At 43.4% G+C, this 26,615-nt stretch overlaps 1 protein-coding gene across 2 annotated transcripts; it reads left to right on the top strand.

The window, feature by feature from the left end:
- Window positions 1-6,285: 6,285 nt before the first annotated feature.
- LOC139411009 (ras-related protein Rab-3C-like) lies at window positions 6,286-20,911 on the top strand. Of its 2 annotated transcripts, none has more exons than XM_071156780.1 (5): window positions 6,286-6,521; window positions 12,013-12,237; window positions 15,759-15,877; window positions 19,536-19,660; window positions 19,976-20,911. In XM_071156780.1, the coding sequence occupies exons 2-5, from the start codon at window positions 12,013-12,015 to the stop codon at window positions 20,164-20,166; spliced, it is 660 nt and encodes a 219-aa protein (XP_071012881.1). In that variant the 5' UTR covers window positions 6,286-6,521; the 3' UTR covers window positions 20,167-20,911. The 2 variants fall into 2 exon arrangements, with proteins under 2 accessions (XP_071012881.1, XP_071012880.1); XM_071156779.1 differs by lacking the exon at window positions 6,286-6,521 and adding an exon at window positions 10,906-11,041.
- Window positions 20,912-26,615: the final 5,704 nt, after the last annotated feature.

The following is a 26,615-nucleotide window of genomic DNA, read 5'->3' as shown; positions in this document are numbered from 1 at the left end:
CCCCCTGTTAGTCAGGAGACAGAAGCAGTCACAGGGGGTGGAAAGGTTAGTGCGTCCCAAATGACCCCCTATTTTCTATATAATGCATTACAGGCCAAAAGTAGTGCACTATGGAGGAAATAGGGTCCCATTTGGAAACCAGAAGGTGACTTTTCTGAGAAGACACACAACCCACTACAGGGAGCCTGGGTCAATGTGATCATATAACCCACAGATCTAAAGCCAGCAGGGGGCTCAGCTACACACCATGTATCCATGCTTCCCTCACTGGCCTACTACTGTTCCTCTGCTCTCTCCTGCCTGTGTGACACGTGGAAACACAATTCAATTAACGTGCCTTTTTAGTTCGAGTAGGGATGGTATGAAGTCAGCCAAATGCTGGGCTCTCTATGTCATACACTGCTGACCTCTCTATATGTGTGCACTGGCCAGTACAGTGATCAGCTTGGATAACTATTGCTCTTCAAGCATTTTCCATAGTATCCTCCTGTATGAACTCAGTGGAAGTGAAAATGAGTAGGCCTATAGAATGGCCATTTTCTAAGACAATAACCCAGCTGACAACAACATCCAGAACATAGAATTGTATTAATTTATTTCACAGTTTCAACAGTTTGCAACCTTACTTTCACATCACAGTGGGGGATACTTATTTACAATGCTCTGCATATGTCCTATGAGGACATACAGTATATGGCATCTGGTTTAATCACAGTCTAAGGACATGTTTATAATACATTTCCTCTACATTTGAGGAACGCACCTCACCCTTCATATGTTGTTCACAGGAGTGTTTTTTGCATGTACATCTTGGTGAGGCAAAACATTTTTTTAGATGCATGCCAGCAAAGCTACTACACAACACAATACTAACCAATACATGAATTGCACTATAATGGTGACAAACAGTGCCCACAAACTGTTAGGGCCTACATAAAGCTGCCCAACAGCAGAGTCCCAACAGCAGTCCCAACACCTTACCACTGCTACACCTGGCTATCAGCGGAGCCTTCTCTGGCGGCGAAACAGTTCATTCAGCCACATTTACTGCCTTTAAAAAAAACAGCTGATAAGGCTGACTTGCTTATACAAATGTGGTTTCTACTGACAATTGAAATGTACAAACTATGGCATAAGAGGACGACATGCGGATAAAATGTAATCCGTAATTTCGATTAAGACATTCATGAGCGAGCTAGGATGGACGTAGTCCATATAACTATTTGTTCAGCACTTTTGAAATGTACAGCAACAGAATTCAAAACATGGGCCGTTTTTACCGTATTCGCCCGGTACACCAAGTCAGAACCGTAGGATAAATAAAGGGGGCATATAAGTAGACAATGAAAGCTATTACAATATTCAATATTCAACATGTGCACAACCAAGTCAGAACAGTAGGTTAAATGATGAGGGGATAAGAACCCAAATGATTAGGGTGAGGCACATGGGCTACTAACATCTTACTACACAACATACACTTAGTATTACTTTCTTAGCTACAGTATACATATCTACCTGGCATATCACATAATTTATGCCGTAGCACATTTTTGGACTCACCTTGTTGTGCTGTGCTCACTTGAACAGGATGGTGGCGTGGCGGTCCTTCGTGGGAAAATCTTGTCATCAAACTTTGTCATCAAAGTCTGGAATTCTCTGGATTTATGGTGCATTCAAGACAACTGGGAACTCTAAAAAAACAAGGTTGAATCATGATGACATCAATGATCTTCAGGTCGGAGCTTTAGAAAGAGGCCCGAGTTCCCGACTTGCGGTTCCGAGTTGGATGACTGTTCAAAATGTATTTTCCTGTCGGAGCTAGTTTTTTCAGAGTTCCCAGTTGTCTTGAACTCACTGAAGTCTGAGATTTGTCAGTTCCGAATTTCCAGTTGTTTGAGCGAGACAGAAGTCATGGATTGACAGCATGGCCAATGTTGAATGTTTATCCTTTTAAGCTTGGAAAAGAGACCCTTAAACCCAGACTTGGACCACACACCCACACCACTGAATAGCAGGCTTCCAAACCACTCAGTGTTGTGTAATGTTTATGTCCAATGGCCAATGAGCACAGATACATTTTTCTTTTCATTCTCTTCATTATTTATCTTCATATGACAAGGATTGAAAAGGATTTCTCAGTAGATTGTTGAGTCGATTCATGATGATAGCTTGCTCGCTAAGATTTTGAAAGTATGATGTTGACATGAACAGTCCAATCAAAGCTATGATAGATATAACGTGATTTGACGTCATTTTATCTGTGGCCAATGACCTTGAGCATTCTTGGATGGGTACTTCTAATGTAACTCTATGGTAGCACCCAAGGGGCTGGAATTTTCGAGCTCTATCCGTAGATTTTGCGGTGACAGAACACTGAGCCAATCACGGTGCAACTAGAGAACATTACCAAACACTTAAGCTCCGTATTTTCCGCTGGCTGCTCCACCACCACAGAAAGCACTGAGCTAGGCTGAAACACCTGCATTTTGGAGCTGCCTTACTCAAGAAAGCAAAGCAAAAAAGAGACCAAGTATGCGCCTTTATTAACTCAAAGATTTAATTTTTAAATTTTTTTTTTACATTGTTTGCAAACTGATATGCGACACGTATTAATGCCGAAATAACATGCAAAACAGGCACCCCCCAAAAAGAGAAGCTAAACAGGTGGGGGGCTCTGCCCCACCTGCCCTGAATGATGGGTCGCTACTGATTGTTCAATAGATCAACAAATGAAATGTATACAAGAGGCAGAGATGGGTAGCCTGGTCCTAGATCTGTTTCTGCTCTTGCCAACTCCATTGCTGTCAAACAGGACAATGATTGACAAGGAGTTGGCAGGATAGCACAAACAGACTGGCCCTCAGTCTAGGAAACGGGGTTATTGGCATTATTGGCATTGCTGAATTCGATTTTCATAATTATAGGGTGACCAGACGTCCCCGTTTTCCGGGGACAGTCCCCGTTTTTGGTGGCCTGTCCCCGGCTGGAGTTGTCCCCGGAAATGTCCCCGTTTTTAACTATGCATTAAAAACAGACTGCAAAGTGAAATAATATTATACGTGTCAAGACAGGGCAGCAGAGCCTACCGGTTGACGTCTCAATCGCGTTGTGCTTGTTTCGTCCAGCAGAGGGGGCTGCTCGCTATAGTAGCTTCACTCCCTCTTCTTCTACTAACTACTTGCTCACGCTAGTTTTACAGAAAACTGCTGTGGAAAACTCGGCCAGAAGCTAGCAAGTGTCAAGTGAATCCACAACATCACCACAAACAAACAAAGTTACACTTGTTTGAGATACTAGCTAATGATGTTATAATGTCACAATTTATTATATAGATAGATGCTCTGCTTTATACGGTTTTAAATAGGTTATGCTAGCTAACATTAGCTATGTCGACTAAGTTATATAGCTAGGTTAGCCAGCTACTGTCATGGTAACTAGGTAAAAAAAAACGTTGACATGTAAACATGCAGTGGACGGGCGATTATGAAAATATGATTATATTCAATTCATGCACAATTAATTATGAGAATATTTATTTGTAGATTACAATTTTAATGGTTTGGCATTATAAGTAGTGTGAAAATATATTTATAAATGTTCATGGATAACATTAGCATAATGTGTTCTGTGAGAGAGTGGAGAGGAAGGAGAGGAAGAAGAGTGAAAGAGATAGAGGAGGAAAGGTAAAGATATGATTATAGAGCCTGCCAATTTATTATTGCAAACCATTTTTTTTTAGATAAAATACAAAAATGAGGCAAGCAATGGGAATCTGTTAACCAAAGTATTTTATATAATAGTGTACTATTTATTATTAAATATTGGAGAAGGAAAAATGAAGGGAGTAAAAAGAGTGAAGCGAGGAGAGTGTAGAAGAGTGAGGTGGAAAGGTGAAGAGAAGGAAAGGAAGAAAGATCAGGAAGACGAATGGAGAAAGATTGGAGGAGAAGAAAAGGTTAAGAGAGTAAGAAGAGTGACACAAGGAGAGTGAAGAAGAGCAGACAGGAGGTTTCCCAGAAACGGAAATGGCATTTTAATGACAACATGATGAGAGAATTTCCATTTATACGCTCAGGTCAAGACGATAGAATGGTTCACTGCACCCTTTGTAATTCCTCTTTTTCAATTGGCAGCGGGGGAAGAACGGCAGTGGTAGAACATCAACAGACGAAAAAGCATAAAGCCTCTCTGATTGCCCGTGTTGGTATGTACTCTGTCACCACATTCTTCAAGAAGGTAGAGCTTTCCCAAGAAGAATATGGTTTAGCTGTGCAGGAGGGTGTCTTTGCATACCACACTATGCGACACAATCATAGTTACAGATCCATGGACTGCACAGCACAACTGACACGAAAGCTTTATGAGCCCGAAGTTTACATGTGCTAGGACAAAATGTGAAGCCATAGTGAGTAACGTGTTAGCACCATGGGAAACTATTTTGGTAACACAGGACCTAGACCAGGTTGAATTTGTGTCCCTGTCCATTGATGTGTCCAATCATGGACATGTAAAGCTGCTGCCAGTAGTAGTCAGATATTGTAAGATATATGGCGGCAACACATCTGTGGAAACAAAACTGCATGATTTTATTGAATTGAAAGGAGAAACAGCAGATTGCAGCTGAGGTCCTGGTGGTCATCCAAAAATGTAACCTGGAAAACAAAGTCGTGGCATTGTCTGCCGACAACACAAATACCAACTTTGGAGGACTGAATAGGCTGGGGAGGGTTAATGTCCATACCAAAGTTAAAAATGCCCTGCAGCGGGAGGTGATTGGCTTCGGTTGTCCTGCTCACATCATTCATAACACAGCCAGAACAGCTTTGGATATGATTCCCCTTGATGTTGAGTACCTGCTCACAAAGATATTTTGATATTTTCACCGTCAGAGTAGAAAGACTGACAAGCTTTTGTGAGTTTGTTGGCCAGGAGTACCATAACATTTTAGGACACAGCAATGTTCGCTGGCTGTCCATGCTCCCTGCTCTAGAAAGAGTGCTGAAAAGGTATGTGCCATTGAAATCCTTTTTTCTTTCTGAAGACAAATGCCCTGTTGTCCTGCGAGCAATGTTCGAAGATCCACTGACTGAACTTTGGCTGGCCTTTGTCCATGGAAACTTGACCATATTCAGTGGCATGATCAAGATGCTTGAATGCCAGGACTGCTGCGCTGTGGAGTCAACTGCAATTCTGAGAAACATTGAGGCAAAATTGACTGCAAGATGTGATGACAACTTCATTCCAGTTTTGGTCAGAGGACTTCTGAGAGAGCTAGAGGGAAATGGAGCAATGTCTAAAAAGAGCTTTCTCAAAACATCCCAATCATTCTTCACTACAGCTGTGAACTACTTGCAAGCATGGGGAAAGCACACCGATAATCTAAAATATTTACATGGTCTCCTTTTAAAAAGGCAACCTCAGCGTGAAGAGATCCAGAAGGCAGCAGGCACACTGCAGGAAAAATGCCCCAATGTGACCATCAATGAGGATGCATTGTTTGACGAGGTTACTGGCCTGCAAGAGTTCCTAAAGGGGGGATCGCTTGAAGAATGGAAAACCTCTGAGACACCGTTTAGTCAGAGATGGAGCACGGTGGAGACACCGCTTAGTCAGAGATGGAGCACGGTGGAGACACCGCTTAGTCAGAGATGGAGCACGGTGGAGACACCGCTTAGTCAGAGATGGAGCACGGTGGAGACACCGCTTAGTCAGAGATGGAGCACGGTGGAGACACCGCTTAGTCAGAGATGGAGCACGGTGGAGACACCGCTTAGTCAGAGATGGAGCACGGTGGAGACACCGCTTAGTCAGAGATGGAGCACGGTGGAGACACCGCTTAGTCAGAGATGGAGCACGGTGGAGACACCGCTTAGTCAGAGATGGAGCACGGTGGAGACACCGCTTAGTCAGAGATGGAGCACGGTGGAGACACCGCTTAGTCAGAGATGGAGCACGGTGGAGACACCGCTTAGTCAGAGATGGAGCACGGTGGAGACACCGCTTAGTCAGAGATGGAGCACGGTGGAGACACCGCTTAGTCAGAGATGGAGCACGGTGGAGACACCGCTTAGTCAGAGATGGAGCACGGTGGAGACACCGCTTAGTCAGAGATGGAGCACGGTGGAGACACCGCTTAGTCAGAGATGGAGCACGGTGGAGACACCGCTTAGTCAGAGATGGAGCACGGTGGAGACACCGCTTAGTCAGAGATGGAGCACGGTGGAGACACCGCTTAGTCAGAGATGGAGCACGGTGGTTACCCACTTTAAAGAGAACGACATCCCACACACTAACCTGGCTAGATTAGCGTCTGTTGTCATGTGCTTACCTGGAAGTAATGCACCAGTCGAGAGAGTGTTCTCCCAAATGAATGATATATGGACAGCAGCAATAAATAGGTTCACTGTTCCTAACATCAAGGCCATGCTTATTGTGAAGACAAACTTCATCCTCCCCTGCCAGGAGTTCATGGAGAAGCTGGCAAAAGACAGAGCAATCCTGAGAAATATACAGATTAGGTTGGTTTAAGTATATTATGTAGTTACCAATCTCATCATCATCGTCTTATTTCTTTATTAAGTTGTTAATCATTTCACATATACAATTGTCTGTTTTTTTTCCATTTTGCTCATGTTCTATTCTGCTCCTATTCTACCCAGACTGCCAGGACCACTGTTCAGATTAGACAGTTCTGTCTCGTCTGTAGTGTTTCTGTAACAGTTGTTTTCTCTATCACAATGTGCCTGTTAGACTAAATACATGAAACCGGAATTGTCCCCCTTTTTTTGTTTCATAGATAATAACATGGGATATATATATTGACCGCCGAACTGGAAATGTCCCCGGTTTTCATTTCAGAAACCTGGTCACCTTAGCAAGCTAAGACTGATGGCTTGGTTAGCTAAACTAGCAAGTTTTTTTGGTAACCAAGGCAACTACTGTAGCTTCTGTGGATGTGCAAGTGAACACATTTCTAGGGGAAAATGTGTTGAATTATAGCGATGGTATAAAAGGGATATTCAATTCGGGGCTCTATGCTTTCTCTGAAAAAGAATGCAACTCCGTGGAAGGTTTGTTCCACTCGGCAAGCGCGTCATTATTTTCCATAGAACGCATAGCCCCTCGTTGATTATTTATATACACTGAATGAACAAAACATTAGGAACACCTGCTCTTTCTATGACAGACTGACCAGGGGAATCCAGGTGAAAGCTATGATCCCTTATTGATGTCACCTGTTACATCCACTTCAATCAGTGTAGATGAAGGGAAGGAGACAGGTTAAATAAGGATTTTTAAGCCTTGAGACAATTGAGACGGATTGTGTATGTGTGCGATTCAGAGCGTGAATGGGCAAGACAAAATATTTAAGCCTTTGAACGGGTATAGTAGTAGGTGCCAGGCGCACTGGTTTGAGTGTGTCAAGAACTGCAACGCTTCTGGGTTTTTCACGCTCAACAGTTTCCTGTGCATATCAAGAATGGTCCACCACCCAAAGGACATTAAACAATCTTGACACAACTGTGGAAAGCATTGAAGTCAACATGGGCCAGCATCTCTGTGGAACGATTTCGACACCTTACAGAGTCCATGCCCCGACGAATTGAAGCTGTTCTGAGGGCAACAGGGGGTGCAACTCATTATTAGGAAGGTGTTCCTAATGTTTTGTACACTCAGTGTATTTGACTTACCAATTGTGTGTTCTACAAATATTTGACTTACCACATAAGCCCCATTCTCCTTTTGAAGGCATCATGGAACACAGATAAAGCACTCCAAGACAAGCAGCAAAGCATTGTTTATTGATTTCACTGTACAGTTATAGGGGCCTGAGCACATTCGTGTGAATGAGACATACCTTGAGTCTTCTTGGTACTTTGCAGAAGTCAGGAAGGGAAAACATAGTCCATATCCCGTAGAGGCCAGCGAGCAAAGCCCCAGTGGAGGCTGTCAGGATGGGGTTGTCCTTACTGCCGTGGACCGTTCTGGAGCCTTGGTCCTGGAGGATGAATTCTGTGGAGTCCTCCATGATAAACTCTCTATTAGGCTACATAAAACAGTGGTTAGCATCCATATTAGTACTTTAGGCCAACCAAAACAGCAGAGGCAACAGTAAGGGAGACAGGGATAGGCTTAATGTCTTGCTATTTTTTTATTTTGACACAATCATGAAAAAATACCTGAACATTTTTTTGTACAGGTATTCCAAATATTTGTGAAGCATTGCAAATGGAGCTCCTCTAATAATGACATTTTTTGTCATAGGCATCGAAATGTAATACTGTAATTCAATATCTAGACATGCAAGAACTCAAGCACCCAGCAGAGGGTGCCATGGCACTATTATCGTGCAGCGTACTAAATAGAAAAGTTATATTTATGAAACTTCCGTCATCAAAACCTTTTCAAAGAATTGTGCAAAGAGAACGTGCTACTATATCAATGCCTCTATTCATTTTGGTGAGTGGATATTACGCAAGATATTTCCCACATCGTTTTATGCACTTTGATTCTGTAAGCCGTATCTTTTTATAGAACATACACATTTGCAGAAATATTTGGAGACGAGAAAACATGTGCTGTAATATTAAACGACATGCAAGTTGATCCGATCGGTTACTTTATAAGATATTTGCATAAATGTTGCACAGTAAGTACAAATATCCTAGAATTTAGTAAAACGAGCACATGAGGCTTTGCAACTGTGACCTACTTCAGTCGCCCCCTTTCAAGCAGCAATCCAAACGGTCAGTGGACACCAATCAAACAACCCAGTCTCTCATTCATTATGCACTATAAACAAAACGGCCAAAGGCTTAATTCCTGCCAGGAGATGAATCATTAACATACCCAATCAAATCCGTTTCCCGGTACATGGATAGGTAATGTACTTTCCATAACTGAGGTGGACAACAACTGTCTGTCCGATTATATAACTTTTTGGTGTGTCTGGAAGTCGTTAAAGGGATAGTTGACCCAAATTTCAAAATTACACATTGGTTTCCTTACCCTGTAAGCAGTCTATTCACAAGGCCTGATACGTTTTAGCATTCGTGGCACAAATCCCATTCAAGTCATGGTACCGATATTATAATTTTTTGTGCATCATGTCCAAATCACCCGCAAGTATCGCAAATTGATGGTGAAGCTCAACAAAGTAATTTACAAATTATTTGAGCATGACGCGTGCAAAATGCTAATATCGGTCCCATGACTTGACTGGGATTTGTGCCACGAATGCTAAAACGTTAGCATTTGGAAACAGTGCCAGAGAAACTAAACCAAATAATGGATTGCTGTCACACCTTGTCCATAGACTGCTTACAGGGTAAGGTAACCATCATGTAATTTTGTAATTTGCGTGAACTATTCCAACATTTTAATCAGATATATTGATTTAAACAATTCTATTTTACATAACACAATTTGTTCAGATGTAGACCAAAGGGCAACATGCGAGACTTAACGGTCATATTTATATTCACAATGGCATGTGTAAAATACAGAAAGTTATTGTGACTTTAATTTAAAGACTAATCTGACAATCTGATTCCTCCCAGCATGTTTTTTCCCCTCAGGACTGTAAGAAATGTCAACACAGATGACATGTGGTGTCTAGTTGATCACAACAGTAATAATGTGATAGACTGGTCCTCGAACATTGCTGGCATTGTTTGGCATGGCAATGAGTGCCAAGTAGTTGGCATGAAAGCACAAACAGACTGACACTCAGGCTAGTCAGATCATAAATAGCAACAGAGAACAGGTGTGGTCCAGTAGTCCAGAACAGCAGCCATGGGAGCCTGTCACAGATGATAATGGGCTGAGTGAAATGTTGACTAGGATGATATATTATTAAATATTGCATAGTGTGTGTGTTTAGATTTCCAGGTCCCAATACCATGTCTCAGTAACTTTGAATTTCAATGTAAGCTTATTTTAAAACGGAACGGTCTTCATTCCTATTCGTAACAGTAGGTGGAGTGACAGAAATAGCTACAAATGTGAAATCTTACCAATAACTGAAAAAAAGTCTCACAAAACAGAAATCCATGCTTTGGTTTTGTTTATCTGGCCACTGTCTCCAAATGCTATCTTTTAAGCATTTGTGGTGCGATCCAACAGGTTAATAACCCCTATGTTTGCATTTGTCACAATTAATGTCTGAATAAAATGTTGTATTTTAGACCTATACAAAGAATATCATCTACTTTTCTAGGGCCTGTTTAATAAGGGCTGGTTTCCCAGCCTGGGCCTGGACTGTCTTAATGAAGAATTCCCATTGGAAGTACATTTTGGTCCAGGTCAGGACCAGGTTTAATCTACACCAGTGTTTGGCATCTATTACTGTAGCTTCAGTCTCAGCATCCTATGTGTGTGGTGCTGAGATGAGAGGTGCAGAATCCAAGCTTGTACGACAATAGCAAAATATTTCCCACATTTTCTCATATCCCCCCTCCAAGTATTGCAGTTCCCATAGTCATATGGTACCTAGATGAAACCCGTTGACTTCAGAATGACTCAACACACATCATCATTAGGCTACATTGAACAAATTAATTTAGGCTAAATGCACATTGTAATTGTGCTTTACATTTCTGAAATGTTATATTGTCTTTTCTAAGAGCAAGCATCTTTTTTGGTAATGCCACGGAGGAAATTGTATAATTGTCAAAATACATTATTAGATGAATGAAAATGTTCACAAAAATATAAATTTTTGAAAAATATTATAGTCTGGAGTTGTCAAAATGAATGTTGTCAAAGTGACTGTGTTGCATGCTGAATAATGCAGTCACCCTTTTGGAATTATAAAGACTACAAGCTCCATATTGTGAACTTTGACGTCGAATGCGCTTACTACGCTCTTCAACGAACGAACACTGGCGCGCGCTTGGGCCGGACAGTTCAGCTTCGGAACACAGGGACAGCTCCCAGGTGCTGAAATTGTCGAGCATCAAACCGAACCGTCTTCTACAGTAAAACATTTATATAAAAACAGAAAAAGCCACTGACTGACACGAAGCCTTCGACGCAGGTTGGTTTGCTATGATTTAAAATATTTTTTCTGCATCATGTCATTTTTTGCTAGACTGTTATAGAATTCCGCAAAGAACTTGATTCTAAGCTGTATTTCCGATGTTCCAAAATTCTGCAAGGTTTTATCCAATTTACGAGAACTAGCCTACATTTGTGTAGCAAAATGGAATAGTGTATTTTCGTCGTTCTCATAACATTTCTAAATGGAATTAGCACATAAAACACCTAAAATGCAGTGCCCATGTATTTCTAGATGATTGTTATCGGTAATAGGACATTTTGTTAATGAAACATTGTACATAGACAGTACGGTGTTGTTAATAGTGCAGTTTAGGCTTGCTTGATGTAAAACCGAAAGAATCCTTCTCCGTTTAACAGAACAGGCACATGCTTGACATGGCAAATTGCTGATGCACAGTGAAAACATTTAGGCTACTAGGAACAAAGATGTCTGCTGTAGCCCAGTTCTATTTATATAGAATGCTGACAAATGCAGACGAATTTCGCAAGAAAGATGAAACATTCCACATTTGTTTTTTTGTCAATAATTGTTGGATTGTTGAATGGATTAGCATAACCATTGATAAATCCAAGCCTAATTGATCATACACCTTCCACACCCTGCTGGGTATGGTATAGATTGCTTGGGAAGGATCTGACTAATGTTCATTGGCAGGCACACACACATATGTGAAGATGTAGAACACAGGTGGACTCTTCACCAACCCCAGGGTGTGTAGTGCTCTTTTTGTTTATCCAACACAGCCATCTGCCATCAGACACAGTCTGTATGCTTTTAACACCAATCTCAGAGGCTGGTGTGTTTGCATGTGATCATTTGAATAATATATTCTTCTTTTACACGTCTGTGACATCCGTCTTCCATGCAACATATCTAAACCTTAGAGTGACATTTCTAATGCCATGAGTTGATTTCACCTTTGGCACTGTGACTCCTGGTCTTTCCAGATGGCTGCCACTCAGGGGACCACTCAAGGGAAGGAGGGCGGGGACCAGAACTTTGACTACATGTTCAAGCTGCTGATCATTGGCAACAGCAGCGTGGGGAAAACCTCCTTCTTGTTCCGCTACGCTGACGACGCCTTCACCTCAGCCTTCGTCAGCACCGTGGGCATTGACTTCAAAGTCAAGACCGTCTACAAGAACGACAAGAGGATCAAACTGCAGATCTGGGTAGGTCTGTCGCTAGAGTCCGGGGTACTCACTATTGTGATAGATAATGTCTCCAGTCACAATAACATTAAATGTGACATTTGACATGAAACATTTGAGTTGGATTGTGCTGCTAAGATGTAGGAGCAAGGCCTACTGTGATGGAACGCGAGGCAGGGCAGTGTAGAGAACAGAGGCAGATGGATGTGTATGGATCACTGAACAACACTCCTCTCAGACTGTGTTCTCCTCCTGTGTGTGTCCGACCTCGCCTACAGCTTTTTTTTATTAGGAGATTTGGAGTTGAAGGAGTTTGTTTCTGAGCACCTCTGAGATTGCTAAGGTGACAATTCAAAGCATGCTTCCTCCAAACACCCGCTCTCTCTCTTCCTGAGAGAGGCAATGCTGTTCACTGTCATATTTACTGTCTGTTCCACCAATTCATTGGTCCCAGACAGGACTGTAGCAGTTAATCAGCTGAGGGTTGAATGTAAACAGTTTAATTAGTGAGTAATAAGGGTAGTGGGTTTTTGTCAGTTAAGCAAAAACAAGCGGGTTCTAACAGACGCAGGATTGCCAGAGAGAGCATTCAATTGAATAGCTCTAGGTTGTCTAATTGGGCTGTTTGGGTACTGTACTATTCCCGACGAGCCACAGTACGCTCAAATTTACCAGTAAAGATTAAAATAAGATGGCCTATTGTCACTCTTCACGGACTGTACTAAAGATTCTGTCCATTTGTTGGGCTTATTCACAGTGTAAACTGCTCTGTGGTGCCATGGCGATGATTAAATAAAACTCAGTCAATTCGTTTCAAATGGAGCTCCTGTTCATTGGACTCAGCAGGATTTTTCTGTCTCGCTGTGTCTTTTAGCTAAGAACAAGCAAAGCTGCCCACTCAAATAGCCCCAAGATGAAATGAGTCATTGGCAAGCACTTGGCCCTGAATCGATAGGGTAGTGAAATGTGTGGATGCATACAGTATGTCTTCAGTATTCAGCCAAGAGGAAAGTCAACAGTCAAAGCATTGTCTAGAAGATGAATGTTTAATGTAAAGCAATGTCACAGTCTGCAAAAAAAAAGAGAACCATTTTCATAATAATAAAAAAAACCGATAAAGAAATGTACTTAAAAAACATTATGTAGAAGTAGGTAATGCTATGGCCTACTGAATTGTATTGTACAAAAACATTCTACAGTTCATTGTTCGCACTAATATATAGACACACACACCTGAACATCTGCATGCAGGTACACGTACGTCCATGCTTTACTGTGTATATTTGTGGGTTTCCATTGCTCAGCCCAGCTGCTGTATGAGGGAGATTGAGGTAGACAGCCTCTGAGCTGTGTGTGCTTTTGAAGGTCAGAGATGTCCGTTGGCTACCACACAGACACAATTATAGCAGGCCTCTCTCTGTAGCTAATGTAACCCAGCACTGTTTGGCCTCGCAGTGGAAATAGCACACTGCTGAGTGCCCCTATACAAGAGGTTTATTGTAAAAACCCATAGACATGACATAATCAGTATAATATGACTAGTAGGTCTCAGCCACCACAGTGACTAATCAACATGGCGTTTGAAATGTCTCTCTATTTCAATGGTTAGCTACGGTATATGGGATCAATGGTCTGCTTCCCATGGGGTGTGGAGACATCACCAGACACCCTGTTGTGCTTGTATCAATTGCTCTGTTTGGGATGGGCCCTGCAGGCATGGAGAGGGATTTGGATTATTTGATTTATTTATCATAGTGCATTATTCATTTACTGGGGAGACGTGAACCTCTAGAATTTGTGAATAGATAATGACCGTCATGATCATCACAGCTAGCCAAACCAGCCGGCGATGCAGGATACATGATCATCGCAGCTAGCCAAACCAGCCGGCGATGCAGGATACATGATCATCACAGCTAGCCAAACCAGCCGGCGATGCAGGATACTTGATCATCACAGCTAGCCAAACCAGCCGGTGATGCAGGATACATGATCATCACAGCTAGCCAAACCAGCCGGCGATGCAGGATACATGATCATCACAGCTAGCCAAACCAACCGGCGATGCAGGATACTTGATCATCACAGCTAGCCAAACCAGCCGGCGATGCAGGATACATGATCATCACAGCTAGCCAAACCAGCCGGCGATGCAGGATACATGATCATCACAGCTAGCCAAACCAACCGGCGATGCAGGATACTTGATCATCACAGCTAGCCAAACCAGCCGGCGATGCAGGATACATGATCATCGCAGCTAGCCAAACCAGCCGGCGATGCAGGATACATGATCATCACAGCTAGCCAAACCAGCCGGCGATGCAGGATACATGATCATCACAGCTAGCCAAACTAGCCGGCGATGCAGGATACATGATCATCACAGCTAGCCAAACCAGCCGGCGATGCAGGATACTTGAACATCACAGCTAGCAAAACCAGCCGCGATGCAGGATACATGATCATCACAGCTAGCCAAACCAGCCGGCGATGCAGGATACATGATCATCACAGCTAGCCAAACCAGCCGGCGATGCAGGATACATGATCATCACAGCTAGCCAAACCAGCTGGCGATGCAGGATACATGATCATCACAGCTAGCCAAACCAGCCGGCGATGCAGGATACATGATCATCACCACTAGCCAAACCAGCTGGCGATGCAGGATACATGCTCATCACAGCTAGCCAAACCAGCTGGCGATGCAGGATACATGCTCATCACAGCTAGCCAAACCAGCTGGTGATGCAGGATACATGATCATCACAGCTAGCCAAACCAGCCGGCGATGCAGGATACATGATCATCACAGCTAGCCAAACCAGCTGGCGATGCAGGATACATGCTCATCACAGCTAGCCAAACCAGCTGGCGATGCAGGATACATGATCATCACAGCTAGTCAAACCAGCAGGCGATGCAGGATACATGATCATCACAGCTAGCCAAACCAGCCGGCGATGCAGGATACATGCTCATCACAGCTAGCCAAACCAGCTGGCGATGCAGGATACATGATCATCACAGCTAGCTAAACTAGCCGGCGATGCAGGATACATGATCATCACAGCTAGCCAAACTAGCCGGCGATGCAGGATACATGATCATCACAGCTAGCCAAACCAGCCGGCGATGCAGGATACATGATCATCACAGCTAGCCAAACCAACCGGCGATGCAGGATACATGCTCATCACAGCTAGCCAAACCAGCCGGCGATGCAGGATACATGCTCATCACAGCTAGCCAAACCAGCTGGCGATGCAGGATACATGCTCATCACAGCTAGCCAAACCAGCTGGCGATGCAGGATACATGCTCATCACAGCTAGTCAAACCAGTCCAGAATAAATACACACATGGATGGGAGATTTTCTGTGTGACTTACTGTGAGTGACTGTGTGTGTGTGTGTGTGTGTGTGTGTGTGTGTGTGTGTGTGTGTGTGTGTGTGTGTGTGTGTGTGTGTGTGTGTGTGTGTGTGTGTGTGTGTGTGTGTTTGTGACCAGCAACAACAATGTTCTGTATCTCTCTCCAGGACACAGCGGGACAGGAGCGGTACCGGACAATCACCACTGCATACTACCGGGGAGCCATGGGCTTCATCCTTATGTATGACATCACCAACGAGGAGTCCTTCCATTGTGTGCAGGACTGGTGAGTTCTACTGGGGTACAACACATTTTCATCCTCTCTAGGAGGAATATTTGTGTTAAATAGCACAGTTGATTACATAATTGAAAACCAGTACGTGTCAGCATTAGCAGCTTTCATCAGCACGTTGGAAGGACTGCAATTCTGTCAGTATATCCTGTGTCATGAAATACAGGAGGGAAGGAAGCAGCCTCAGATGACATGTTTTGTTTTAAGTATTGTTTACATACTGTATATCTTAACACAAGATTCTGAAAGACTACATATCTTTATGGACAACAGTGTGTTGTTGGGTTGTATTGAGACAGGATGAGTAGAGGAGTTCTCCCTGTGAAGAAACAGACCCAAATAACTGACCTTCATCTCTGTCAGTATCTCCTTATCTAAGCGTATTGATTAGAGCGCTTGTTCTCAGAGAGCCACTGGCCCATCTGTGTGTGTGTGTGGGGGGGGGGGGGGGGGGGGTCCCTGGGTAGGCCAGGCAAAGTCACGAATCACTGTCTTTGTGAGCCACAAAATCTATTTCCATCCGAATACTGAATACCTACACTACTGGAACCTTGTTCTGTATCTTTCCTGTATCCTGGATTCAACATGATTTATTCCTAGAAATAAGAACAAGAAGTCTATTTCATCAGTCACAATTACCAGGTTTCTGGGATAAACTCTACCAGAATAGTTTAAGAAAAATAATGTTTTGATGGATGCACTTGACAAAACGATTAAATGTCTCATGGTGAAACAAAAATAAAAATGTTTTCTCAATTGTGTAGAGAGAAAGTGATTTTGACTACCATGTCCTCTTTTGTGTACAGAATGGGCGTGTCACATCAACCCTAGTGTTGGTATGTTGAGTAGGGCATCTTTGTAGAAAGTAGATGGGTTTAACATCTCTGTCCCCTTTGGTTGTGTAGATCCAGGTGTTGTGGCCAGACGGTGTGACCCCTCCCTCTCTGTAGCATGATTACAGCTCACTGCTATAGCCTTATCTCACCCTCACAGCCCAACAGGATTATGGGAGCACAGAGAGGAAAGGGGTGCTCGCGATCACTACGGCAACGCGCTGATGTACTGTCGGATGACTAACTGCTAAGAAAGGAAGAAAACACATGTATTTAACAGGCTCTCTGTATGAGACATTGCAATGCAATCAAATTGAACAGCAGCTACTGTAGAGTCATAAACTGCTCTATTCTGAAGTCTTGATACCAGTCAGCTAATGACTGTTATTATCTTGGAGCTGTTCAAATCAGTGAGCTTGTTCACTAAAGCCATAGCAGTGACAGAGCACAAAAATACTTTATTAGTTAACACTTTCTATGAAGTACATACATATAATGCTTTATAACATCCTTTATAATGTGTTATAACTGACTATAAGCATCCATAATAACTGATAAGTGGTAATGAAACCATCTATGATGTTTTAAATATCATTAGCTATAATTACTTATGAGACTATATATTTGGTATTTGATTAGGATCCCCATTAGCTGTTGTAATATCAGCAGCTACTCTTCCTGGGATTCACACAGAACATGAAACATGACATAATACAGAACATGAATAGACAACAACAGCTCAAGGACAGAACTACATACATTTTTATTTTAAAGGCACAGGTATCTTACGTATCAATGCCTACACTCAAACTATCTAGGTCAAATAGGAGAGAGGCGTTGTGCCGTGAGGTGTTGCTTTATTTATATTTTGAAACCAGGTTTGCTTTTAATTTGAGCAATATTGCATGGAAGGAAGTGTGTTGAGTTAATTTGAAGGGACAGCAAATGTACACTGTTATACAAGCTGTACACTCACTACTTTACATTGTAGCAAAGTGTCATTTCTTCAAAAAAGATATACTCAAATATTTACAAAAATGTGAGGGGTGTACTCACTTTTGTGATATACTGTATATATATATATATATATATATATATTATTTTTGCATCATCCACGTAAGGGTCATGGGATGTTACAAAGCATGAAACATATGTACATTTATTATTCTGAATTAAGGACCTGAACAGACTTCTAATGGTAGGCTTTTATTCCATGATTCGTCCTGGTTAGAAGATTGAGGGTAAAGATGCATGTTTTCCATCCCTGCCAAGATGTGTGTGAATGAGCTCCTGTCCTAACTCACACTCATTTCCTGTGTGTGACGCAGTTGTCTCCTGACAGTGACAGAGTCACGCTGGGCACTAGACACTGCTGCTTCTCTCCTCTCTTGGTTATTGGCCATTGAAACACAAAACGAATCATTGTGAGAGATAAACATAGATATCGGTAATCATTTCACCATTAAATATAGGCTAGACTAGAGATAGATTATAAACATTCAGCACAAAAAGCATATTTCAGAGCAGCTGTTTTTGACCAGGATGTGACTGTGAATAATACCAATAGTCAGATGTGAATTGACCTACATCTGAACTCATATCACCAGTCTGACCTCACTGTACACTCCAACAGTGCAGTAATACTTAGAAATACAATAACAATACGTACATAATACAAAAGGTCAAAAACAATCAACTCAATTATGAAACATTAGAACGAGCAACGGCAGAGTCTGGAATATAATTACACAGTGCATTCGTATTCAGACCCCTTCCCTTTTCCCACAGGTTTCGAGACATTTTTGCCAATGTATAACAAAAAAAACTGAAATACTTTATTTAAATAAGTATTCAGATGCTTTGCTATGAGACTTGAAATTGAGCTCGGGTGCATCCTTTTCCCATTGATCACCCTTGAGTCCACCTGTGGTAAATTCAATTGATTGGACATGATTTGGAAAGGCACACACCTGTCTATATTAGGTCTCACAGCTGACAGTGCATGTCAGAGAAAAATCCAAGCCATAAGGTTGAAGGAATTGTCTGTAGAGCTCCGAGATAAGACTGTGTCCAGGCACAGACCTGGGGAAGGGTACCAAAAAAACTCTGCAGCATTGAAGGTCCCCAAGAACACAGTGGCCTCCATCATTCTTAAATGGAAGAAGTTTGGAACCACCAAGACTCCAGAGCCTGGACTTGAACCCAATCTAACATCGCAGGAGAGACCTGAAAATAGTTGTGCAGCGGCACTCCCCATCCAACCTGACAGAGCTTGAGAGGATGGGAGAAACTCCCCAAATACAGGTGTGCTAAGCTTGTAGCGTCATACACAAGAAGACTCGAGGCTGTAATCGCTGCCAAAGATGCTTCAACAAAGTACTGAGTAAAGGGTCTGAATACTTTTGTAAATGTGATATTTTACGTAAAAGGAAAGACTCAAATTTGCAAAAATGTATTAAAAACTGTTTTTGCTTTGTCATTATGGGGCATTGTGTGTAGATTGATGAAGGAAAAAAACGATTTCATCCATTTTAGAATAAGGTTGTAACGTAACAAAATGTGAAAAAAGTGAAGGGGTCTGAATAATATCCGAATGCACTGTACATATAAATGGTGTGTATAGACAGTATGGACAGAACACAAAAAAAATCTAGCTAGAAGCAAGCGGGCGGTGTCTGTCAGCGCCGTTCTGTAGTAAACCTGGGTTTGATGGAGGAGATATGTTGTTTACTGTATCAGCTTGTCGCCTATAGCTTCTAGTAGATAGATGCAGTGCTCTGTTTTCTTCTCTGTGTATGTATGTGTGCGTGTGTGTGCAGGTCGACCCAGATTAAGACCTATTCTTGGGACAACGCCCAGGTGGTGCTGGCTGGGAACAAGTGTGACATGGAGGAGGAGAGGGTGGTGGCTGCAGACAGCGGGAGACAGCTGGCAGAACAACTCGGTGAGCTGCTATCATTTGATTGATCAGGGACACTTTATAGTGGCAGAGATAAAATAATGAACACATCGAATGGTCAACAGTCAGATACGAAGAATTATAATGCGTTAGCTCATACTGATTCACAGCACCGGTACCTACATGGGCTTTTGTAAGTTCATTGACTTATTGTAAACATAACGTACAGTATTTGACAGGCTTTCATTTTCACTTAGTCATTGTCAAGAGATTTCTGAATGTAGACAATTAACTTCTTGTCAACATCATCTACGATGTTCATATACTATTTCTCTCTTCTCCCTCGCTATCCCTCCGCAGGTTTTGAGTTCTTTGAAACGAGTGCCAAGGACAACATCAATGTCAAGCAGACCTTTGAACGCCTCGTTGACATCATCTGTGACAGGATGTCCGAGAGCCTGGACACTGATCCTGCCGTTACCACGGGAACACCTAGCGCCAAACTGACAGACAGCGCCCCGCCGCTCCAGCAGTCCGCCTGTAACTGTTAGTGGCTCCTCCCGCTTCCTGTGTTTCGAAGATACCCAGTCCCTTAGATATAGGCTGCATCCTAAATGGCACCCTTTTCCGTACATAATGCACTACTTTTGACGAGGGCCCATAGGGCTCTGGTCAAAGGTTGTGTACTTTATAGGAAAAAGGGTGCCATTTGTGACTCAACGGTAGTCTTAAAGTAGGGGTGCACAACTAAGGTCCTGGATGGCTGCAGCAAAGGCAGATTTTCCTCCTTGCCTTTTAATCAGAGATTGACTTGTATAAATACTGTAGGTGCACTCTCTGGCCAATCAGTGACAGTAGTCCATCAGTTAAGTGCCAGGATGGAAGGAAACTCAGCAGGACTGCGGACTGGAGTTGTGCACCCCTGTCTTGTAGTATTCTGATGTGTCATCTGACCACTTTTATCATCGTACATCAGCCAGGGCTGCAGACTGTTTCTGTTCTCTTGACAACTCCTTATGGAATTGTCAAACATGGAGTTGGCAAGAGCACTGATCTGTGACCAGGCACGCAATCTGTCCCTCTATAGCTGTGTTGAGGTACAGATCTTTACACCTTTACCTAGAAACACAGAGGGTCTGAATATGTCTGATGAGTATGTCTGTGTCGGCCTTACAGGATGGCTAATGATATGACTCTACAAACATCCATTATCCTCTTTAGCTTACCTTACAACATTAAAAATGATGCTTGTAAAGGCTGTTAGAATTCAACGTGTTGTCCATGCACTGCACAGTAGCCTTCCAACTGGCTTCAAAGACTTGTAATCGATTCAAATTCTATTAGGAGAACCCAGAGCTTTGTCACTGTTTTTATTGTCCATCCTAAAACTTGCAGGGGATAAAGTTATAATCAGTGCATTCATTTATTTAGCCATCTATTTATGCATTTATTATGTTTGTGTTACATATTGTCTTCTGCCGAAGCCAAAAGCTATTCCGTGTACTGTAGACAAACTGGTAGATGGTAGCTGATTTCTGTTTGTAGTGTGTGTGTGTGTGTGTGTGTGTGTGTGTGTGTGTGTGTGTGTGTGTGTGTGTGTGTGTGTTTTAGGAAGAGTGAATTGAGTGTGGCAGTGTGATAGATTTCAATCATCTACCTTGGGATTAAAAAACAAATGTGGCCTTTTAGTATTTCCAACATGGCCTCTTCTCCTTTATGGTCACCTGCCACATTGATTTCATACTTGATGAATATCCTACATTGTGTCTGTGAGTACTGTATACTGTACACGTGCATTTGTATTAGTAGTCCTGATATGCCATCTGATGCCATCTCCACATTTCTGCAAAACTGAATAGATCCTCTTTTTCTAGTCTTATTAAGAAATTTGACAAGTGTGCTGTCAAATAACCAATAACCGAAGTTATGTTGTTCTACGCAGACCATTACAGTTATCTTTACCCAAACTACAAACCGACCCTTCCCTCGTATCCACTTCCCGAAGAGAAAGAAAATAAAAAATGACCACAGCCAAGATATGATATGTTATGACAGGTGGATACTGAAGCCATGATAGAGTCTGTCTGACTGGATAAACATCAATATCCTCCGAAACAGTATTTTTAGGGAGAATGGTGTCCATATTTCATATACCTAAGAAAGTGCACCTTTTCCACATCCTTGAACCACGTTGTTATTGTGTCCATCCTTGGCTGAAGCAAATTGTCCTTTACATATAGGATGTCGTGACAGTCCTGTACCTCCCAGTGAAGATAATCTACCATATAATAGGGGAATAAGGACATAAAACATTTGATAACTGTAATTGTGCCAACAAAGAAAACTGTCTGTAGTTTGTTTTACATCGTGTCTTTGCATAGAAAATGGAAGGTTCAAAAAAGAAAAGTAGCATGAAGACATTGAATTATCTATATTTATATATCTAAGGGTGTATGTTATCTATGTTATAGATATAGAATTAAGTGCATCTTCATAGCTTTGGCTGTGTGATGCAATGGGCCAACAAGTGCAATATTTTAGGAATTTATTTCTGTACATAGTCCTTCTAGTACCGTATACCTGCAGTTGAGTGACTGGTCTGATGTTGGTGTTGTATTGTATGGCACTGCAAGCATCACACTAAGTGTGTGTGTGTGTGTGTGTGTGTGTGTGCGCGCTTTATCTGGGATTTGCAGTGCGGTGAAGTAGTGTAATGGGTGTTTATTACTTATTGTATGCGTGTACCTTTTCTACGGATGTATTCATGCACTATATACTGTTCCTGCTAGCTATCTGTTGGTGAACTCGTACTATACGTGAAAATGCAGTATTGTGGAAGATAGAGAAATTAGGGTATGCCATATGCTGTACTGATATTAAGTCTATGTTATAAAAAAGGGAAATATCTCTACTCCAACAGGATGTTGTCTGTGTGAGATTATTATTTACCTGTACATGAATAGTAGCCATTACCCTGCTGAGATTGAAACTTCAAACATCTCTACATTCAAATTCCCTGTCATCTACTTCCTCATCTGTGATTATGCATATTCATGACCTCCACTATTCAGCCCACTGGGCACAGACGTCAATTCAATGTCTATTCCACGTTGTTTTGTACCTTCAAGTGCAAGCAATGTACAAACTATGTGTATAAGATGATAGGAAATAAACAAATTGTATTCATGTCATGTGTGTATTGTGTTTTTGTGTGTGGAGATCCATTGGCTGCCACCTTGTGATTGAAGGTGTTCAGCTTGGTGTATTTTTGTGGTCTCTCACTATCTCTAGAGAAAGCATGCCTCCTAATGGAAAAACCAGGTAAGTTCATGTTTTACATGATGATTTTCTATGCCCAGCATTAGGTTAAGGCTATGACCATAGGTTGAGGTCAAGGAAAGGGTTGAGGCTAGGGTATCCAGTAGTGGTGCGTAGGTAAAATCACTGAGGAAGCCAAGCCAGGAGGAAATAGCCATATCACAACCTATGTGTTGTGATAATTGCATTGTTTGCTCTGTATCCTGTTTGTTCATATGCCTTGACAAAGGGATATATAGGCCTAAGGCTGAGTCAATAAGACACAGTGGCAGATTAAATTCAACCACGGCTGAACCGGGAGGTAGACTTAAAGCTAGGGTTAAGGCAAGAGTTAGGGTTCTGGTTGAGCTTCATGTCTACTAAGTAGCAGGACAGAGATTTTGGTAGATGGCCATTTTCACCACTAGAGGGCCTCCTTTCTGCACACACTTCTAGTCTGGAATGAAACATGTACAAATGGACAAATGCTTCAAAAGTCCTCTTACCTCTAATGATCTAATAATAACACACTGTCTAACACAAGCCTAAATCCTAACGTTATGGATGGACTGGGACATATTACATTGATGGACCCAAGGGCCCTACACAGGTGAAAGACTCTTCACTGCCCAGAGTAAACACACTGATGCCTCCTGATACCTTCTGGCTCGGATAAACAGACAGATAGACACACACACACACACACACACACACACACACACACACAGAAAGAACGTACTTTAGAAAAGGCAAGAATAGTGGAGTTCATTTTTTATTCTTCACATCAACTTGAGCCTTTCTCAAGAATATCCAGATTTGATGGCTATAGTTGGCTAAAACAGACACAAAATGACACCCAGGCTACTGATAGTTTTATTGCTTGTTGGAAAAGTTAGAGAAAAGGTTTTAGATCCACTTTAGTCTGTAAGCATTGATACTTGGTATTTAACATCTTTAAATGTTCTAATAAACAACTATTAGCAGAGCTGGCCTGATCTAAAACCTAATCTCAGAACTATGCTGAGGCCTTCTCTTTTTCCAAAGGAAATATATTATCTCACTCCCAACATAATTACATGACTCTTTTCCAGGCTCCGCACCACCTCTGACTGTCCTTTAATACTTCCCTTCATAAAAGAGAGAGAGGTAAGGAGAAATGATTTGATTTATTTCTGCATTGTTTTCATGGTGCATGTGCAGAAGTGAAACGTGTGGCTGGTCAGAAAACACTTAATGGCTTCCATGTGGATGGCTAAAGCAGAAACACACAGGCACCGGCTAAAGCAGAAACACACAGGCACCGGGCTAGAGCAGAAACACACAGGGACCGGGCTAGAGCAGAAACACACAGGCACCGGGCTAGAGCAGAAACACACAGGCACCGGGCTAGAGCAGAAACACACAGGGACCGGGCTAGAGCAGAAACACACAGGCACCGGGATAGAGCAGAAACAAACAGGCACCGGGCTAGAGCAGAAACACACAGGCACCGGGCTAGAGCAGAAACACACAGGCACCGGCTAGAGCAGAATCACACAGGCACCGGGCTAGAGCAGAAACACACAGGCACCGGCTAAAGCAGAAACACACAGGCACCGGCTAGAGCAGAAATACATGGGCACCGGCTAGAGCAGAAACACACAGGCACCGGGCTAGAGCAGAAACACACAGGCACCGGGCTAGAGCAGAAACACACAGGCACCGGCTAGAGCAGAAACACACAGGCACCGGGCTAGAGCAGAAACACACAGGCACCGGCTAGAGCAGAAACACACAGGCACCGGCTAGAGCAGAAACACACGGGCACCGGGCTAGAGCAGAAACACACAGGCACCGGGCTAGAGCAGAAACACACAGGCACCGGCTAGAGCAGAAACACACGGGCACCGGGCTAGAGCAGAAACACACAGGCACCGGGCTAGAGCAGAAACACACAGGCACCGGCTAGAGCAGAAACACACAGGCACCGGCTAGAGCAGAAACACACTGGCACCGGCTAGAGCAGAAACACACGGGCACCGAGCTACAGCAGAAACACACAGGCAGCAGGCTAGAGCAGAAACACACAGGCACCGGCTAGAGCAGAAACACACGGGCACCGGGCTAAAGCAGAAACACACGGGCAGCAGGCTAGAGCAGAAACACACAGGCACCAGGCTAAAGCAGAAACACACGGGCAGCAGGCTAGAGCAGAAACACACAGGCACCAGGCTAGAGCAGAAACACACAGGCACCAGGCTAGAGCAGAAACACACGGGCACCGGGCTAGAGCAGAAACACACAGGCAGCCGGCTAGAGCAGAAACACACAGGCACCGGCTAGAGCAGAAACACACGGGCACCGGGCTAAAGCAGAAACACACGGGCACCGGGCTAAAGCAGAAACACACAGGCACCGGGCTAGAGCAGAAACACACAGGCAGCAGGCTAGAGCAGAAACACACAGGCACCAGGCTAGAGCAGAAACACACGGGCACCGGGCTAGAGCAGAAACACACAGGCACCGGGCTAGAGCAGAAACACACAGGCACCGGCTAGAGCAGAAACACACGGGCACCGGGCTAGAGCAGAAACACACAGGCACCGGCTAGAGCAGAAACACACAGGCACCGGCTAGAGCAGAAACACACAGGCACCGGCTAGAGCAGAAACACACTGGCACCGGCTAGAGCAGAACCACACGGGCACCGAGCTACAGCAGAAACACACAGGCAGCAGGCTAGAGCAGAAACACACAGGCACCGGCTAGAGCAGAAACACACGGGCACCGGGCTAAAGCAGAAACACACGGGCAGCAGGCTAGAGCAGAAACACACAGGCACCAGGCTAAAGCAGAAACACACGGGCAGCAGGCTAGAGCAGAAACACACAGGCACCAGGCTAGAGCAGAAACACACAGGCACCAGGCTAGAGCAGAAACACACGGGCACCGGGCTAGAGCAGAAACACACAGGCAGCAGGCTAGAGCAGAAACACACAGGCACCGGCTAGAGCAGAAACACACGGGCACCGGGCTAAAGCAGAAACACACGGGCACCGGGCTAAAGCAGAAACACACAGGCACCGGGCTAGAGCAGAAACACACAGGCAGCAGGCTAGAGCAGAAACACACAGGCACCAGGCTAGAGCAGAAACACACGGGCACCGGGCTAGAGCAGAAACACACAGGCAGCAGGCTAGAGCAGAAACACACAGGCACCGGGCTAGAGCAGAAACACACAGGCACCAGGCTAGAGCAGAAACACACAGGCACCGGGCTAGAGCAGAAACACACAGGCAGCAGGCTAGAGCAGAAACACACAGGCACCAGGCTAGAACAGGAACACACAGGCACCAGGCTAGAGCAGAAACACACAGGCCCCGGGCTAGAGCAGAAACACACAGGCACCAGGCTAGAACAGGAACACACAGGCACCAGGCTAGAGCAAAAACACACAGGCAGCAGGCTAGTAAAGTCTATCAGTTTTAATGACAAACAAATAGGGTTATTTCTGAGGTCAGGGCTTTGCATCATTTCCCATTGGTTTAATCACTTTTATTTTCCAGGCTGATTGCCAAGACAAAACAAAGAGGAGATTTACCCACCCAGCCACAACACAACCAGGGGAGAGAGAGAGTGAGAGTGAATGGGAGAGGCAGGGAAGAGAAGGGAAAATTGGCAATTGTGTAAATTAGGTTGTTCTTCATTTTACAATAGACTCAAA

This window comes from Oncorhynchus clarkii, chromosome 6 (genome assembly GCF_045791955.1).
Source record: "Oncorhynchus clarkii lewisi isolate Uvic-CL-2024 chromosome 6, UVic_Ocla_1.0, whole genome shotgun sequence".
NCBI classification, from domain to species: Eukaryota; Metazoa; Chordata; class Actinopteri; order Salmoniformes; family Salmonidae; genus Oncorhynchus; species Oncorhynchus clarkii.
The sequence above is the reverse complement of the archived record's forward strand: the minus strand, read 5'-3'. Positions and strand labels throughout refer to the sequence as shown.

Excerpts from the sequence above, each read along its gene's own strand:
- LOC139411009 (XM_071156780.1), top strand. The coding sequence starts at position 12,013 with ATGGCTGCCACTCAGGGGACCACTCAAGGGAAGGAGGGCGGGGACCAG. Across the intron at positions 12,238-15,758 it reads GGATCAAACTGCAGATCTGG|GACACAGCGGGACAGGAGCG; the intron begins GTAGGTCTGTCG and ends ATCTCTCTCCAG. Across the intron at positions 19,661-19,975 it reads ACAGCTGGCAGAACAACTCG|GTTTTGAGTTCTTTGAAACG; the intron begins GTGAGCTGCTAT and ends ATCCCTCCGCAG.